The sequence below is a fragment of the Electrophorus electricus genome, chromosome 1, assembly GCF_013358815.1.
Source record: "Electrophorus electricus isolate fEleEle1 chromosome 1, fEleEle1.pri, whole genome shotgun sequence".
In the NCBI taxonomy this organism is placed as follows: Eukaryota; Metazoa; Chordata; class Actinopteri; order Gymnotiformes; family Gymnotidae; genus Electrophorus; species Electrophorus electricus.
Genome location: NC_049535.1, coordinates 26,727,132 through 26,743,683, shown reverse-complemented (window position 1 = coordinate 26,743,683; position 16,552 = coordinate 26,727,132). Strand labels below are relative to the sequence as shown.

General features: G+C 38.7%; 1 protein-coding gene across 1 annotated transcript; it reads right to left on the bottom strand.

The window, feature by feature from the left end:
• Nucleotides 1–1,344: 1,344 nt before the first annotated feature.
• Nucleotides 1,345–15,965, bottom strand: LOC113573247 (heparan sulfate glucosamine 3-O-sulfotransferase 6). Its single transcript, XM_027003378.2, has 2 exons — nucleotides 15,457–15,965; nucleotides 1,345–1,963 (listed from the first exon to the last, which is right to left on the bottom strand). Exons 1-2 carry the CDS (start codon nucleotides 15,963–15,965, stop codon nucleotides 1,345–1,347), a joined length of 1,128 nt encoding a protein of 375 aa, XP_026859179.2.
• Between the last annotated feature and the right edge of the window lie 587 nt (nucleotides 15,966–16,552).

Genomic DNA, 16,552 nt, shown 5'->3' with positions numbered 1-16,552 from the left:
TGGTAACTTCAAAGCTGTCTCAATGAGAAACCAAGTCTCTGGAGCTGTCAGAAGCATTAGACGCATGCAATCACCCACCTGCTGATATTTTTGTTTTGCCATAATCTGTTCCCTACTCCCTTCCTTTACACTAATACATCCATATATCATACCATGTTTAATCTAGTATGGAATAGATTATTTCTGGGGGAATACAGGTTGTTATATGGATAGCATACATCAGCTTATGTGCATAGTATGCAGTCATATAGGGAGTGGCAACATAGAAATAAAGAAATTTGTGTAAATATACCATGGAAATAAAGGAATATGAATACATTGATAAATAAATGAGCACTAACATTTATAAAGTGCAATTTAGAAGATGTTCAGAATAATGGAAATGCTGTGATTATGTCAGACATGATGTATGTTGTATGTTCTTTTAATTTGAAGCTGCACATCTCCTTGCATCTCCATGCATTTTCTGGTGAAGGACCAAATAGTGCATATTTTATAGCCAGTACATGTTTATATGAACAATGACAACATCAACAACAACAAAATATATATAGAAGCATTAGTGTCAAATGAATCTGTCATTTATAATTTCAAGCATTTCATCAGTAAGAAATACTTAAAGAAATATTTTGTGAGGCAGCAGAATTAGATTTGCTTACACACAGTAGCTGTGTGGATGCTCATGTTTGGTCCAGACAGTATATAATAATGTTCAAATATCCCACAGACACTTACAGTTTACTCTGAATCACTCACATTGCTTTGGCTGAACAGACAAAATGCTGTCAGACACTGGAAATGTATTTTTGTTAGAGAATTTCTAATCAGCCTAGTAACAGGTCATATTATTGTTTTACTGTATAACTCTTAATAACCCTACAAAGAACTTAGTAATGGTTGTCATAACTACACTGGTGCAAACTGTGGAATAATGGTTTGGAACAGAGGATGACTGTTGGATCAACACTCATGCTATACTAGCTTATCATATTAGTGGATAGATAAACATATTTACATAAAATGTTTAAATATACAGTACAAGAGAACCTGTTGGGTTCCAGCAGTCAAAGTGTGTATCAAATGTTAATCTTTATCAGTCTGTATGGTCATATACAATATTCTGTACATTGCATAATACTCTGTTTTATTCATTATTGTGAACCATGAAACTTTTCACAAACATCATTTCAGTTTTGGCATGCCTCTATACATATACAGTATACTTTTCCAACACATTTGGCTCAGTTCATCTCCAGTTTAGAGAGCATGTAATATAAAAAAAAAAAAGTCTCACAACACACATGCGTCATGTGTTCTTTGTGACATCACTGGGCTCCCATCACCTCATTCCCAGCCAAAGTCCTGTCCACTTATTTGGTAGAACCTGAGGTTGAAAGGCCTATAGAACTCCCTGAGCTTGTGCAGCACCTCGGTGGGGATGCGGGGGTGAGTCCTGCCCTTGGACTTCCCCAGGCAGCGGGGTCTGCTGCTGCCCTCTGGCTTCTTCAAGCAGGGGAAGCCCTTGGTGTGGTTGAAGTAGAAGTGCTTGTCACTGATGATGCGCTTAAGGCCCAGGAAATCCTGCACGCGGCCCATCTCCTCGGCTGGGTCGCTCACCAGCCTCTCACCACTTACAAACAGGAGGTGTGAGAGTGGGAAGTGACGCAGCCAGTTGTCCAGGTGCTGGGCATACATACCGATGCGCACGGCACTCCACGTGGTGTCCACGGCCCCTGAGCTCACATTCTTGAATGCCAGGCTCTGGAAGGAGGGCAGCTCAGGATTCTTGCTCAGAGTCTGGGTGTAGTCCGACACAGCTCGGGTCACTGGGTCCCGCACCACCACGATGAGTTTGGTCTCACAGCTCATGGCGCAGAGCCGGGATGGGGCCTCTTTGGTGACAAAGTAGCTGGGCGTTTTCTCCATGGTAATCTGCCCATCAAGGGTCCTTGGCATCAGGTTTCTGTGGAAGGGATGATTTTATAGTTTAAGTTAGCAACAAAATAAGAATTTCTGGAATCTTAGTTGTGCACATGGAAGTCTGCACATTCTGCACAAAAAGATCTCTGGAAAGCAGATAAATAGTTCTCTCCTCATTTAATTTACACTAACTACGAAGGACTAATGATGGTTCTTCCTGCCAAAAGATTACATTGGAAGCATACCCTGCAGCTCTTCATCTGAGCCAAACCACCACATCTTAGAGCTTTTGTTTGCTAACATGTGAGGTAAATCAAATGACGGCGGTTGGCTTTGTCAATGGCTGCGTACAAGCCCAACTCTCTTTTCTCTCTAGAGCAGGGTAATTAAAGGATCCTTATGGGCCTCATGTGAAACAGGATGCCATTCAATACGGATCTGATCAGCAAAAGCCACAAAGCCACAAGAACCACTTAATGGTAATTTCCCCAAGACTTCCACCTTCCCTCCCACTGTCTCTGGCTCCTCCTGTGTATGTGGAAGAGATTGGCTACTTCTGGGTCTCTGAAGAAACTAAGGAAGCAAGTCCATACACTAAGGCGTCCTGTTTTAAACACCAGACCTGATTCCTTGGAATGTGGTTTTGGAGATTTACAGTTAATGGAGTCCTGCTACTAGAAGTTACTTGGATGCTTTGAAGATGTAAAACATTAAGCTGTAAATAATTATATTTTCATGTGCCTGTATCAATGTAAAATGTGAAGTGTCCAGAGTTGATCACAACTGAATTATTAAAATGTAGTCACTTCACCAAATCACTTCACCAAACTAATTTAATATATGTGACAAGTTATACATTTTAAAAAATGTGATCCAGTGTTTTCTTTATTTCAGGGAAGACAGCAATGTGCGCTCCCCAGGGGGAGAATAATTTCAGTCTATAAACTGATTATCAATATATTTTGATAATCAAAATGTTTGTTACATTAGTAATCCATATGAGTTGTAGGAGGAGATGTACAAGTTTCCATTACAGGAGCTGGTGGTGGATAATATATATCACTGAATTTTCAATTATTACCAAAGGCTACACTATTAAAAGGGAAAAAAGAGTTACATTTAAGTTAGAATACTGCTGGATTTTTCATGTGAAGTGGAAAGAACAGAGAAATATTTCTTAGCGTTCCAAATTATGCTATTTTATATAGCATCTTTCATATAGTGCAGTCATTCAAAGTGCTTTAAAATGAGAAAATACAAGGAAACAGATGTAGGAGAATAGAAATAAAACAAAAATATGATTAAATGAATAGAAAAAAATAATTCAAACATAAATACAAATAAAATAATTAAAATCACTTATAATTAAAAGAAGAGGAAAACGGATTAAATAATTTGATACAGTAAGAAATTAAAAGAGACAAAGAAATAAAAGTACAACTGTAATTACTGAGAGGATAGAGTCTTCTCTCAATCACGGAGAGGATATTATTCTTTGCATAATTTACGGTAACTATTTTGTGCAGCGAAATAGTCGTTTCTCAACCCTTGAGTAGATGTCAGACTTTATTCAATCCCTGAAACCATCTTATCAACATAACTGTCTCTCAGTCCCTGAGAGGATATCCTTTTTTAAATAAGAGTACAAAAGCATAATTAAAAGAAAGCATAACTATATAAAGTAGAATTACCCTAAACATTCTAATATGACCAATTATCCAAATTTAAAACCTTCAGCTGGTCATTTGCCTAATGGTGTTGACTATGGATCATTTGTTTGTTGCAAACATGAGGTCCAACAGATTCAACAATCAATAAACAAGACCTGTTTTATTGAGGTTTTGAGTTATAGTTGAAATCCAAAATAATAATAATAATAATAATAATAATAATAATAAACAAAGCAAAATAAAGAAATGTGACACAAAACAAACATAACTAAATAAACATACAGCCGAAGATCACAATCACCAGGTCGAAAGCTGTATGCTCCCAAACAGCTACAACGTCTGTGCGTTCTTTCTCCTATTTATAGACCTTTGACCTATAGCGGGCACATAACAAAAATTACAACTAAAAAAATGATCAAAGAAACGACTACACATTCTGAATGAAATAATCAGTACAACGAATAAAATGCATCAAAATGCTACTAGTGCTTAATTCTCTTTCACCATGTCCAGTTACTCCACTGATATTTACCACATGGATTTGTTTAAAACTTGTTTGTCTCGGGCCTTCAATTGAGGACTTTCAAGTCATTTTATATGGATTTAATGCTGACATATCTTTGAAAATGATCAAGGTGACATATTAGTATCAGGAACTTATATTGATGTCAGGGGTGGCTACCATGGATGGAAATTCCTGTCACATATACATTCCAGTCAAGTATATACATAAGAATGCACATATCCTTAGCTTAAATAAATGCTGGTTTTGGAAAGTACCCACAAAAGACATGTCACATTCTTTTTACAGTGAAAACATTTGGACTTTGACATACTTTGACAACCATGGCGGAAGTTCAACAAGTGAAATTTTCCATTAGGCTATGCATAAGAAACAGAACAAAAACTATAAAAACAAACTAGTCTAACATGAAAAGTTAAACAATATATATTTCTAAAGGGTTATATAATTCTTAAGGGTCTAAAGGGTTTTTTTGTGAACAACCTTGTGTATGCTTTTCAGGAAAGGTAAAGGGAATATCTATGAAGTACTCTTGCCTAAGTACACTGCCCAGCCTCACTGGCGTATCATATATCAGTGTTTCTGTGACTCTGAGACCCAATAACTTCAGATCAATGTGTCTGTCTCCAAGGTGTGAGCTGGATGGCATGCAAGAGAAAGACAGGAGTGTGAGTGTATGTGTGTGTGTGTGTGTGTGTGTGTGTGTGTGTGTGTGTGTGTGTGTGCGCGTGTGTGTGTGTGTGTGTGTGTGTGTGTGTGTGTGTGTGTGTGTGTGTGTGTGTGTGTGTCTTCAATCACCTCCTCAATGACTCTAAAAGGTCTTCTGTTAAGTATTGTTTGTGGAAATGACTAAAGCCTGTCTAGCTGATAGTTCATCCATAGTTAATGTGGTGAAGGCACCAAAGAAAATCATTAAATGTTGTGTTACAGGATTAAATATAACCTTCCAGGTTTTGGACTGAGACTGTACTAGGAAAAATTAATTAATGTAGTATAAAGTCGTAAATTCCTTGTGCTGACTGACTACAGTAAAGACTTACAAACCACACCCTTAGTGAAAGTCTAAAGGCTAAGTGGATGGAATATGCTGGTAAGAGGAGGAAAATTTGCAATTTGCTGTGGCATGATGTTCTACCTACAGTTGCAAGAAAACGTAAGTGAAACCTTTGGAATTATTTGCAACCCTGGAATTTCTGCATTGATTACTAATAAAATATTGTTTGATCATTATCTAAGCCATTATTATAGACAAACAAACTCTAACTAACTAGTAACACACAAACAATTGTTCATGTCTTTTATTGTGCACACTGAGTAAACATGCACAGCACAGATACAGTGCAAGTAAGCAAAACTCTCTTTTAATTACTTCTCAAAGACCTGTTTGGCAAAAGGTGTTTCAGTTAAGGAAATGACATTGGAAGTATGGGTTTCATAGGTGCTTTACCCATTAATAAAGGCACACAGCCTGGTTACTGAAAAATCTGTTCTTTTTAAGACAACAACTTGGCAAACAACTTTCAAAAGATCTCAAAAGATATGTTATAGAGACAAATGAAGCTGGAAAAAGCTAAAAAGCATTGCTTAATACATGGCATGCATCAGTACATGGTTAATCAAACTGTGCACAAATGGAAAAAATTCAGGACTGCTGCTACTTTCACTAGGAGTGTACTTTTAAGATCATTCCAAGAGCACAATGGGCAATCCTGAAACAGGTGAGAAAAAAACAAGAGTAAAGACCTACAGAAGACTCTACAAACTACACACACCTCTAATCATGTGCCCCCCTATTACAAAAACATTTTAAAACGTATTCAGGGAAGGACACCATAGAGGAAATCGCTGCTGTCCAAAAAACCCATTGCGGCCCATATGAAGTGGGAAAATGTTCTATGGATAGATGAGACAGATCTTTTTAACATGTACAACACTATGTTTGGAGGTAAAGGATTCCTTCACACCAAAACCAAACCACATCCCAACTGTGAAGCATGGTGGAGGGAGTCTCATGGTTTGGGGCTGCCTTGCTGCCTCAAGGCCTGTACACCTTGCAACCATTGAAGGAACAATGGATCCAAAGGTGTATCAAAAGATGCAACAAGACAATGAATCAATTAACAACTAAAGGTTCAAAAAGAAAAAGATTTGGGCACTTGGAATGGCCAAGACCCGAGTCCAGAGTCCTGACCTTAACCCTATCAAGATGCTATGACATGACCTGAAGAGACTGGGCACACAAGCCATCTGTCATGCAACCACCCTCAGTCCATGACTGCAACTCCCATCTTCCCCAGTACAACCTCACCACATCTTCATTACCAGTTTACTAATGTCACCTGTGTCTCATCTTTGCTACGCTATTTATTCTCTCTGGTTCCGTTCATTCACTGCAAAGTATTATCTCTGTTCTATCGCATGTACTGAGCAATTCCCTGGTGTGTATATATGTGGCTATTACACTCGCCTGTTTTGCTTTACAAGTATTGCTTGTTTCACTTTACAATTGTTGCTTGTTTCCTTTTGCAGGAAGGAACAGTCCAAAATTCCTCCTCAATTCCTCCATTGAGTAAATCTTATTTGCAGCTACAAGAAACAAATGTTGCATGTTTTAGTACAGGTTATTAAAAATAGTATCAGGTTTTTAAATTCAATGGGTTCACTTGCATTTTCTAGAGTGTACTCTGGATGTTTAATCAATGTGCTCAATAAAAGACATAAATGGTACAATGGCATAATGATCATTATATTAGCAATCAATGCAAAAGTCCAGATAATTGCAAAAGGTTCACAAACCTTTTCTTGCCACTGTATATAACACGATAACACAATAAAAAGAATAAATAATATGAAGAAAAAAACCAACAAGAATAACATGAAGATGTAGGAAGAAAGGGAGAACAGACATGCATATGGCTGACAGAAGATACCAGTATCCCTATTTATGGTGGGTGTGAGTCAGAAAGAAAGAATTCTGGTGTGGTCTTCCAAACTTATTGCACAGTTCCACAAAGTTTTGACTTTGACTTGCTTTCCTTAAACATCGACTTATGGCAGGGTGTGTACCAGGCTTTTAGGTTCAGTGGAATTTAGGTTCAGAGGTCCCCACAGGAGCTATTTGTTACTGATTATACATATAAGTTTCTCTCCATAATGATCATTTGAGCCCTACCCACTGTTCATTTTCCTGTACTCTAGTATTTAAGCCAGTTAGCGCTTTGAAATCACACCCTTCTCCAGGGCCTGCAGCCATTCCTAGTATTCCACAGCCAATCTTGTGTGCCTTGAAGCATGAGCTAAATCATGTTTTTAAGGCACAGAAATTGAGAACTTACTCAAAAATAAACTTGTAAAATGTCCAAAATAATTGCAAAATGGTCATTGTTTCTGCTACTACTCAATGCTGTAAGTGCATAGAGCATAAATAAGGCCCTAAAGAGGAGGCAGGTCAAACAAAGTAGGAAAACTCCAGTCAAACCTTGTATCACATGTCACAGAACTGCTGTCATTGTCACTACAATACATATAAATCATGTCAGCAGTCCATGTGTATGTGTATGTGTAAATCATATACAACTTTGTGCCTCTCCCTAGAATAACACATGCAAAATACTGCTAGTTTAAATTTTCAACAGTCATGAAATGAAAATGTCTGTCCAGACATGAAGAAAGCAGTACATGTAAATGCAATCAAGTTAAGAGAAGTACTCTAATAGTTGTTACCATGATATCCACTTCGCCTTCAGATTTTGAAAATGATAAATGTTTTGCTGTGCCACATGTCCAGACATGCTGAAGGAAAGATCTGCTTATGCTTTTAAAATGCATGACTTTAAATACTAGGGAGGTAGGTGTGTGTGTGTGTGTGTGTGTGTGTGTGTGTGTGTGTGTGTGTGTGTGTGTGTGTGTGTGTGTGTGTGTGTGTGTGTGTGTCTGTTTCTACAGCTAAAGAGGTGAACAGGTTTATATTTGTTATTGTATTTTGAGCTCTTCGCAAGCCATCAGTGAATGAATGTGAGTACCCTTCATAAGAGTTGTAGCTTGTAATGGGAACTGATGGATGATGATGGAACAAGACTGCTGAATGTTTCTTTTCAATAATGACATCACTGAAATGGTGACATTAACAACTGTTAGAGCACTTTTGTCAACTTTACTGTGTGAACATGTGCTGTTTTCTTCATGTCATCATGTCAATAGACTATGCGAAGTCAAAGCATTACTTTTGCATTGCTTTGATACAAAAGGCATTCAGTCACCACTTCTTCCAAATTCTCTCAGTCCGTGCTCACCACCAGCACAAGTCTGTACAACTACAGCAAATTTTGCGGACCTTTAGATACTCTGTTCAAAACAGTTAACCTTCAGTTCAAAACCCAACAATATGCTGATTGCAGTGAATGAAAATATGGTGTATTTTGGCAGACAAATGAAAATATACACTTGAAATATGTAAGATAGCTTTTTTTTTAATATTAGCAGTAAGTTTATTCAGGTTTTTTTGTTTGTAGCATAGTTATCATTGATACAAAAGTTGTCATACTTGGATTGATATGTGCATGTATATACGAAAAATATAGATGTTGTCACTGAATAGATTTCTTCACTTTTACTGCAGTACTTGTTCTGCTGAAACACTTAGCTGTCATTTCAGCTAATGACCTACCCAGGTGTTTTTTTGTTTGTGTCCTGTTACCATATATTTGTTGTGATGATGAAAATCTATGGCCAAATGCAGAGGACAGGATGGATAGACCAGGCCAACAGTAGACTTCTGATATTTATAGGAAGACAAATATGTTCAGTATATGACTGTATATACTGAAAATACTGAATTGACATTACAATACTGTATTTGCTATTGATTGTATATATTTTTCTTCTCTGAACTACAGTATATTGCAACATGACAATAAATAGCAAAATCCAGTAAACTTCCTGAAGAATACTTTTCTGATTTGGTCCTTTGTCATATATTACTTTACATTATACAGTAAATATTGTTATTCTGGGTTTTGGTACAGTAAAACATTCATTCATTTAAAGTTAACACATTTAGTCATGACATCTTTTGTGACAGCTAAGACAACATATCAAAGATTTTTTTTCAGCTGTCTTTAAATATTTGTAGATGCAAAAACACAGAGTATATGTATCTTCTTGCAGTGTTATGAGTTGGTGGTTTTTTGAATTTCATTGTATATTGAGTGACAATTCACTGGGAGGAAGCATATGTTATAATTATGGAAGCACAAGTCACTTTTGGAAAATCAAGTGAATTTGAAATATGAAGTGTTTTGGTGGTTAATTGGTTAATTGAAAAGGTTAATTGATGTGCTGAGGTGTATGTTTCAAAAGCACACTTTGTGAAGAGGTATGAAGATGTGGACATGGTATTGAGATAAGTGTGAAAAGGATTTAATAAAGCTGTAGAGCGAAGTAAGAAGACAATAAAGCTAAACTAAAGTACATATGAGACAAGGACAGTGTGAAATGAGATCATTATGTGGACAATGCTGCTCTGTGGTTTTCCACATTGGCAGCTCGTCCTCTGGGTTATGTCTTTGGGGGACAGCAGGCTGACGTGTTGGACAGCCAGGTCCTGTGAGGCGCCAGGTTGCCACAGACAGACAAGGACTGTGACGGGCAGGAACATGGCCTCGGGACGGAGACCTAGGGTGAAAAATCAGCACTGCAAAACTGACTGACAGCATTCCACCTTTACTAGCAGAAACTTCCTGAAGTTATAGAGTCATAGATAGAGTTGGTTTAAAATTCTCCACTATTATGTCTAAACTCGTATGTGTACTCTTGTGGAATGAGAGTGAACCCTCCACTCAACAGCATAACTGAACAAACCTAGACTCAACTTAACAGGGGCATTAGTGCTCCACTGGAGTTTAGATGTATTCTGTCTGGGTGCACAGCATGCCAGAGTGGACTAATGACTTCATTCCTCATATAGGGAGGCCCAACTGTCACTGTCCACAAGGGGCAGACAGAGGAAACCCATAGTTGTATGTTTGTGGCAAGAATCATCAGTGGCTAAGGAATAGGCATCCACCCCCAGGGTACTGTCATTTCACTGTCAGAATTTCTTACCACAGGAGCTGTAACTTTGAAGAGCTTTTTGAGTCATTTTTTACACATACTTAAATCTGAGGAACCCAATTTTTTCTCTTATCCAATATTAGCCTATCCGATTTTAAAAACACCTTCTGGAAATGTTTAAAACTAACCTCCGTGGGCTTTTCCTTGTGTCCAGTGCTGCTATTTTGACAGTACTATCAAAATAATAAAATTTTAACATAATATACAGTGTGGTACCTATAATATGAAAAATAGATTTGCAATGTTTGATTTGGTGTGACAAAGCAATTGGCCTTTGCTTGCACTATTTCTTTTTCACTGAACACATTCCATCATTGTAACCTAACATTATTCTTTGTGGGGATGGCAGAGCATCCAAGCATGACAACCAAGCATCATAGAAATTTCATACTGGCCAATTCCTCAGTGCTCTTTCCTCCCATCGGTGAACTTTGTTTCCTGTGAGACTTATTGCCATTGGAGTGGTGGAGATCATCATTACTCAAGTCAGCAGTATTATATGGATGTCCAAAATATGAACCACAATTTTCCTTAAATTATGCTAATTCTAATCAGATGCATTTGCGAATGCCTTCCTGCTCGTGTTTCCTGCCCACTGACACTTTAAAGATGATGTCCAAGCCTACTTTACAGTAAACCACTTCCTCCACTGTTAAATACGGTTATTTCCACTAAAACCTACTAACCATAGAGAACACTCAAGAGTAGGCTTGTAGCAGGTGAGGTCCTTTAAAAAGGTTATGACACCATTTATATAAGGAAGTCATCTCACATAAACTTTTTCAGCCTGCCTGGGGAGCAATTATCCTCCTCTGTAAGATAAATCCATCCAGTAAGTTGTTTTAGTCAGCCAAAGGCCTTTTCAAAGATTAAGCCATTCCATTATTAAAGTGAAGTCAAGATTTGAGCAGAGGTTCTCAACCTAACCCAATCTACAAATTTTAACTGAGTCAGTACTTAGTTTCATATAAATTTAAAGTGTAAAATGTTGTACAGTGTACAGTGATATCAAGGCATTAAGGTAAAAAGGTTTTTATACCCGTGACAAAAACTACAAGGACAATTGTGACGACTATGGCTCTGTATCCATAGGCAGGACTGAATTAATCAATCGAGCATCACATCATCAATCAATCAATCTGAATTTTGTATTAGAATCAAACAAGGAAAATAAATCTTGTCTAATCAATATTAAAGTCATGTATGATCAATGAATGTGAAATGCATTTTTATGTATATATTCTATGGACATCCAGTGTGGACAGAGAAAGTTCTAAAATGTCCCCATTTTAATGTAGTGATTTTATTGTACCTTACATACATATTTCCACAGAAAAAGCTTTGTCATGACAGAGGATATGATTTTAATGAGTGGGTTTAGAGAAGCAGAGAAAATATGATTTCATGGTGAAGCTTGGGATGATAATGTACAATCAGATCCAACACCTTCATGGTAATGAAGATATGGGCCACAAAGGAAATCTGGTTCCACACTAATTTTGAGGGCCATTTTTATTGCGATATTCATAGGGTAGATGGGAAAAAGCTATGTATTTTTTTTATTCTGACAGAATGTCTAAATGTCTAAAGCTAATAGCTTCAAAGAGGGTACAATATGACCAGTGAAATATATTACATATACTTCATGCTTACAATTGATGTCGTACAGAATGATCAGTGCCACTCCATCAACTATTCATAGCTACATTTAATGTCAATCCAGTTACCAGTGTCCTTCAGGGTCAGGGGTGAGAGGTCAGCACATCGATGAGCTGTCAACGTATTAATGACAACACTTGCACGCTGGAGTTTTCCCACTGAAACATCATAATGATCTGACACTACAAAACAAAAATGGATTGCTGTGGAAGCACTTCATTCTCGGTCTCTGATCTATCAATCATAATTTTGGATGATCAGAAATCTGGACTCCAGGTGTTGTTTTCCTGCCTATTCCTTGCTAAGAACATTCCATCCCAAAACAAATTTCCCTTTTTTTTTTTCCAAAAATAAGCTTTACTCGACAGCTTGGAAAGAGTGCAACAGCTGCTAAGTAGTTCTAACAAGAATGACAGGTACTTACAGGTATGTAATTTGCACAATCAAATCTTTCATTTGACTATGTTACAAGTAGAATTCTTGTAAAGGTGTCACGCATACTAAAGCCAAACAGATTTCTGCATTAAAGTGCACCATAAAAAATTCATATTCAAATATTTAATACGTTTTTGGAATGGGCTGGACTGCATTTCTAAATGTTTGCGAACTGTGTGTAGAGCAATCTCTTTTTAATCCACTGAGATTCAAAGACTAACAGGAAAACAAATTATTTAATTAACCAACGCCACACAGAAGTGTTACTGGGCCATTGAGGTCAGGTTGGCTGTGTCATCAGTGCACTTAGCCACAGAACTATGCCATAAAAGGTGATGGTTTTTCTGTCTGAGTATGTGCTTAGTTTTCTAAGTCCTATGAAATTGCTGTTCTAAAACCCTTTAACACACACACAAAAAAAAGAAAAAAAAAATCATTAAGGCCTTATTTGGGATATTTTCAGCAGAGCTCTTATGGGTTTGTCTTAAAGTCCTTAGATCTGCACATGTAAGTGAACTTCCAGAACTGTAAACAAAGGGACTTGGCAGCAACTGAAAATTAGTTAAAAAACAATAGACGTCAAGAGACACATTTGGGCATTTTGCTCTGCTTTGGTAGTGCAATGTGCTAGACATTCTTTTGGATTACATTTTTCTTTTCATCCTGTCAATGCCGTGGTAGAGTCCGCACCCATCTACTCTTGAGTTTGCAGATTTTGAGGTTTGTTGTTTTTCTGGCATGCGATGAGCTGTCTAAGATATACTCGACTCAGTCCTCAGTTATATTTTAATGATCAAGTATGTACATTTTTTAAAATTTGCAGTAAAGACAAAGGACACATCTCAGACACAGAAACTTAAGGCACACACTCTTTTTGTCTTTTAGTCTCTCCCCCCTCACACACACATCTACAGCCTCAGTGCTCAAGTGTCTGTGGATTGGCAAAAGGCTAAATAACAGACATATTAATCATTTGCTGGACATTTCAGCTGTACAGACAAGGAAAACACAAACCAAAACCATGTTGATCGCACAGTAGTTCCTCCATGAACATTCCCCTCAACAGTCCTCTCATTGCAGCAGCACAGAAAGTCATGTAGTGCTATGGATCTTTCAGACATTTCACTATCACAAAGGACCTTCTCCCTACCTACACTAGACCACCTTCAAGCTGAGACCTCAGTATGCAAGAACGGGAAAAAGCCCTGTAAGGGAAATCCGGCTGGTTAAGGAGCCAGCTCCAAACCTAGGCCTGCCATAGGTGGGTCAGAGTAGTTCCTGACACTATATTCTGAAGAGGACTGTAAATGAGTGCAGTGTGAGCTTGGAGCAGTGTGTCCAAGCGTGACTGCAAGCCGGACCCTCTCAGGTTTCCGAGTGGGAGGCAAGGAGCAGCGGTGCTGGAAGTGTGCTCTGACATGTTGCGGTTGGCCAGCAGCCTAGTGGCTGCATGGTCTTGGGAGCATGGAACACTGTCAGTCACCTGCATAAGAGGTTAGCTGTGAAAATGCTCACTTTTGATTGAAGAGTAAACACTCTGATCTTCCAAACTTCTCAGGGTACAGACAACAGGTGCATTTTTTATCCCTGACAAACACCTCTTTTTGGGCTCTTGTGCAAGTGTGAGCATGGTTCTCTCAAATTAGCTGAAAGCTGGGTTCTCTCCTCATGCCATGCAGTGTCAAACTTTTATTGAAGGCACAGGTGTGATTGTTTTGGTCAGTCGACACACTGTTAGCTCGACTGGCTGTAGCCTACTGCCCTTCGTCGCCCCCATTGCAAAGTTGGCAGCAGTCAGTTCTAGAAACGCCTTCTCACAGACATCTTTGCTATGGCCACATCTGTATGTAATAAGCTTGCCATGCATAAAGTTGTGGAGTACGGTTGCTTTTCAGGAGAAGGCAGCTGGTGGCATGCCCACTACTGGATCCCAGCTTCCTCTAGGCAATTAAAAAATACAGAGTGCAGCATGTTGGCATCTGGAGGCGAGGGCTGCCACAGGAACACACTTCCTCTCCTCTCATAGTGAGTCGCTGAATGCAGGTCTGAGTGGGGAGAGAGGTGTGAGAGATGGGAAAGGTGCATTCAACTGCACCAAGATTATAAGAAGCAAGTGTTACCACATGTTTGTCCAGTGTTTGCTGTCTGAAAGTCTGAAAGTTGCTAAAAGTGTCAGGTGAGAGAGAAGCACTATGAGACCAAATTGCTACCACGCATGTTGCATGACCTTTCATTCCTCAATTCCGTTTCTCTCTGTTTCTCTCTCTCTTTCTCACTCTGTCTGTCTCTCTCTTTACATTTATTTCTCATATCCTCTCTCAATCTCTCTCTGCATGCCTCCTTTTCCACCGAAGTCAGGAGTGCTGTTGGAGATAGGAGAAAACTCTCTTTTACTTAATTCTCAAGGATCCTCCAAACATCTGGAGATCATCAAGAGTGGTTCTACTCACTGCACTTGGCAGTGGGCAAAATTATAGCTTTGGTTATTCAGGTCATCTTTTCCATTAGAATTGTACAGTAGTTACAACCCTTTTACGGTTATGATTTCAGTTGCAATATTTCCACAAATGCTCAGTTATATAACTTTCCTATTATCACACATTTAACAACAGACACTTATTCATCTGCATTAGGGTTCTGTGCATCTGTGTTCTCCATCCCTCATTCCTAAGATTGATCTGTCAGTCAGATTCCTGTCAATTTGGTGCATTTGCTTACTTCATTATCCATATACACCACACATTCCCATTTGAACATGATAGGTTATTTTGCACATTTCATCACAGGGCATAAGAAAGTATTGATATCTCTGCTGTATAATGATGATGTACTGTACCCAAGGGGCTAGGATGTCTAGGTAGAGTGACAGGTGAACAGGTGAGATATATTCCCAGGGCATACTTATCCAAAATGCTGGTCCTAATATTTTTTACTGAAACCTAGAAACGTTTATGAGGTATTTCTATGTGATAACAAGTTTAAAATGTATTAGCTGAATATCTTGAACAGACCTCCCTTCATATGTGCAATATGTGACCTTTGTTGTGAGTTGGTAGGCTGCGCTGATAATTAAAGCTTTGCTTAGCATTATGCATGCATGCTACATTACTTGAAATGATGTTAAACACATTGCCTTACCTGTACCACTCAAGTCCTTTGTCATAGAATCTGTCAAAGAAATGCGGTTCGGCTCCCACTGCACGGACGTCAGGGTGAACGCGTAGAAACTCCAGCAGTGCCCTCGTGCCCCCTTTCTTAACTCCGATTATTACAGCCTGAGGAAATTTCTTACTACCATAAGTGTTTGAAACAAAGATTCCGCTTTTGGCGAAAGTCTCGAGTAGGCTGTTTTCCGGGACCAGGGGCTGTGAAAGTGCGCTGACAAACCGAGCGGACAGCGTGACTGCTGCGGACGCGGTCCTGTTTTTTGGAGGTTCCATGTGATGAGAGATAGCTACGAACTGCGCTTTATCCGGCCCATTATATCTTAATAACATTAGCTGATTGCCGATTTTCGGCGCAGAGTCGCACAATCCCGTTAAACAGTAGAAAAGACATGCAGAAAGCAAGAGCATTGTAAATGGCAGCGATGCCTTGGACAGCGCTCTCCCGAAGTTCAGCCTAGTTCTGCATATACTGCATCCCATGAGTCGCGGTCCTCAGAAGCGCACAAGCGGTAAACCACTAACAACATAATGGTTAAGCCTATATATGACTTATATTTACTACAAAAGATTTGACGCTAATCGATTCTTATTCCGTTTAAAGCGTAAACTGCTTGTCCGACGCTCAGAGCTGTAGACGTATGCTTTCAAATTATGATAATATATTTATGAATTCCATAACTGGATTTCTTTGCCATGTAAAGTGTCATGGTGTCCCTTTCTTTCAATTCAAAATAACTTTCAGTCCCTGTCACCATTCAAGTTTTCTTTTCCACGCCCTTTTGGGTGAAGACTCCACCCTATGCGCATTTGACATAAGGCAAGATCAAAGGGCCACCAGAAAATACGTGAATTTCATTTTCTCCTTTGATAGAAAGAGATAAAACAATTCCAAATTCAAACTGAACAAACTTTTTTGCTTGATTTTATGCCAGAATAAAACGCAACATTTTCAGTCCTATCCAAAAAGCAGCTTGTTCTCAGTTGTAACCAGGTATGCATAGCCTGATGACAGAGTGTAAGGTATCCTCACTGCACTGGTACACAGCATATCACATTACCCCTGTCAA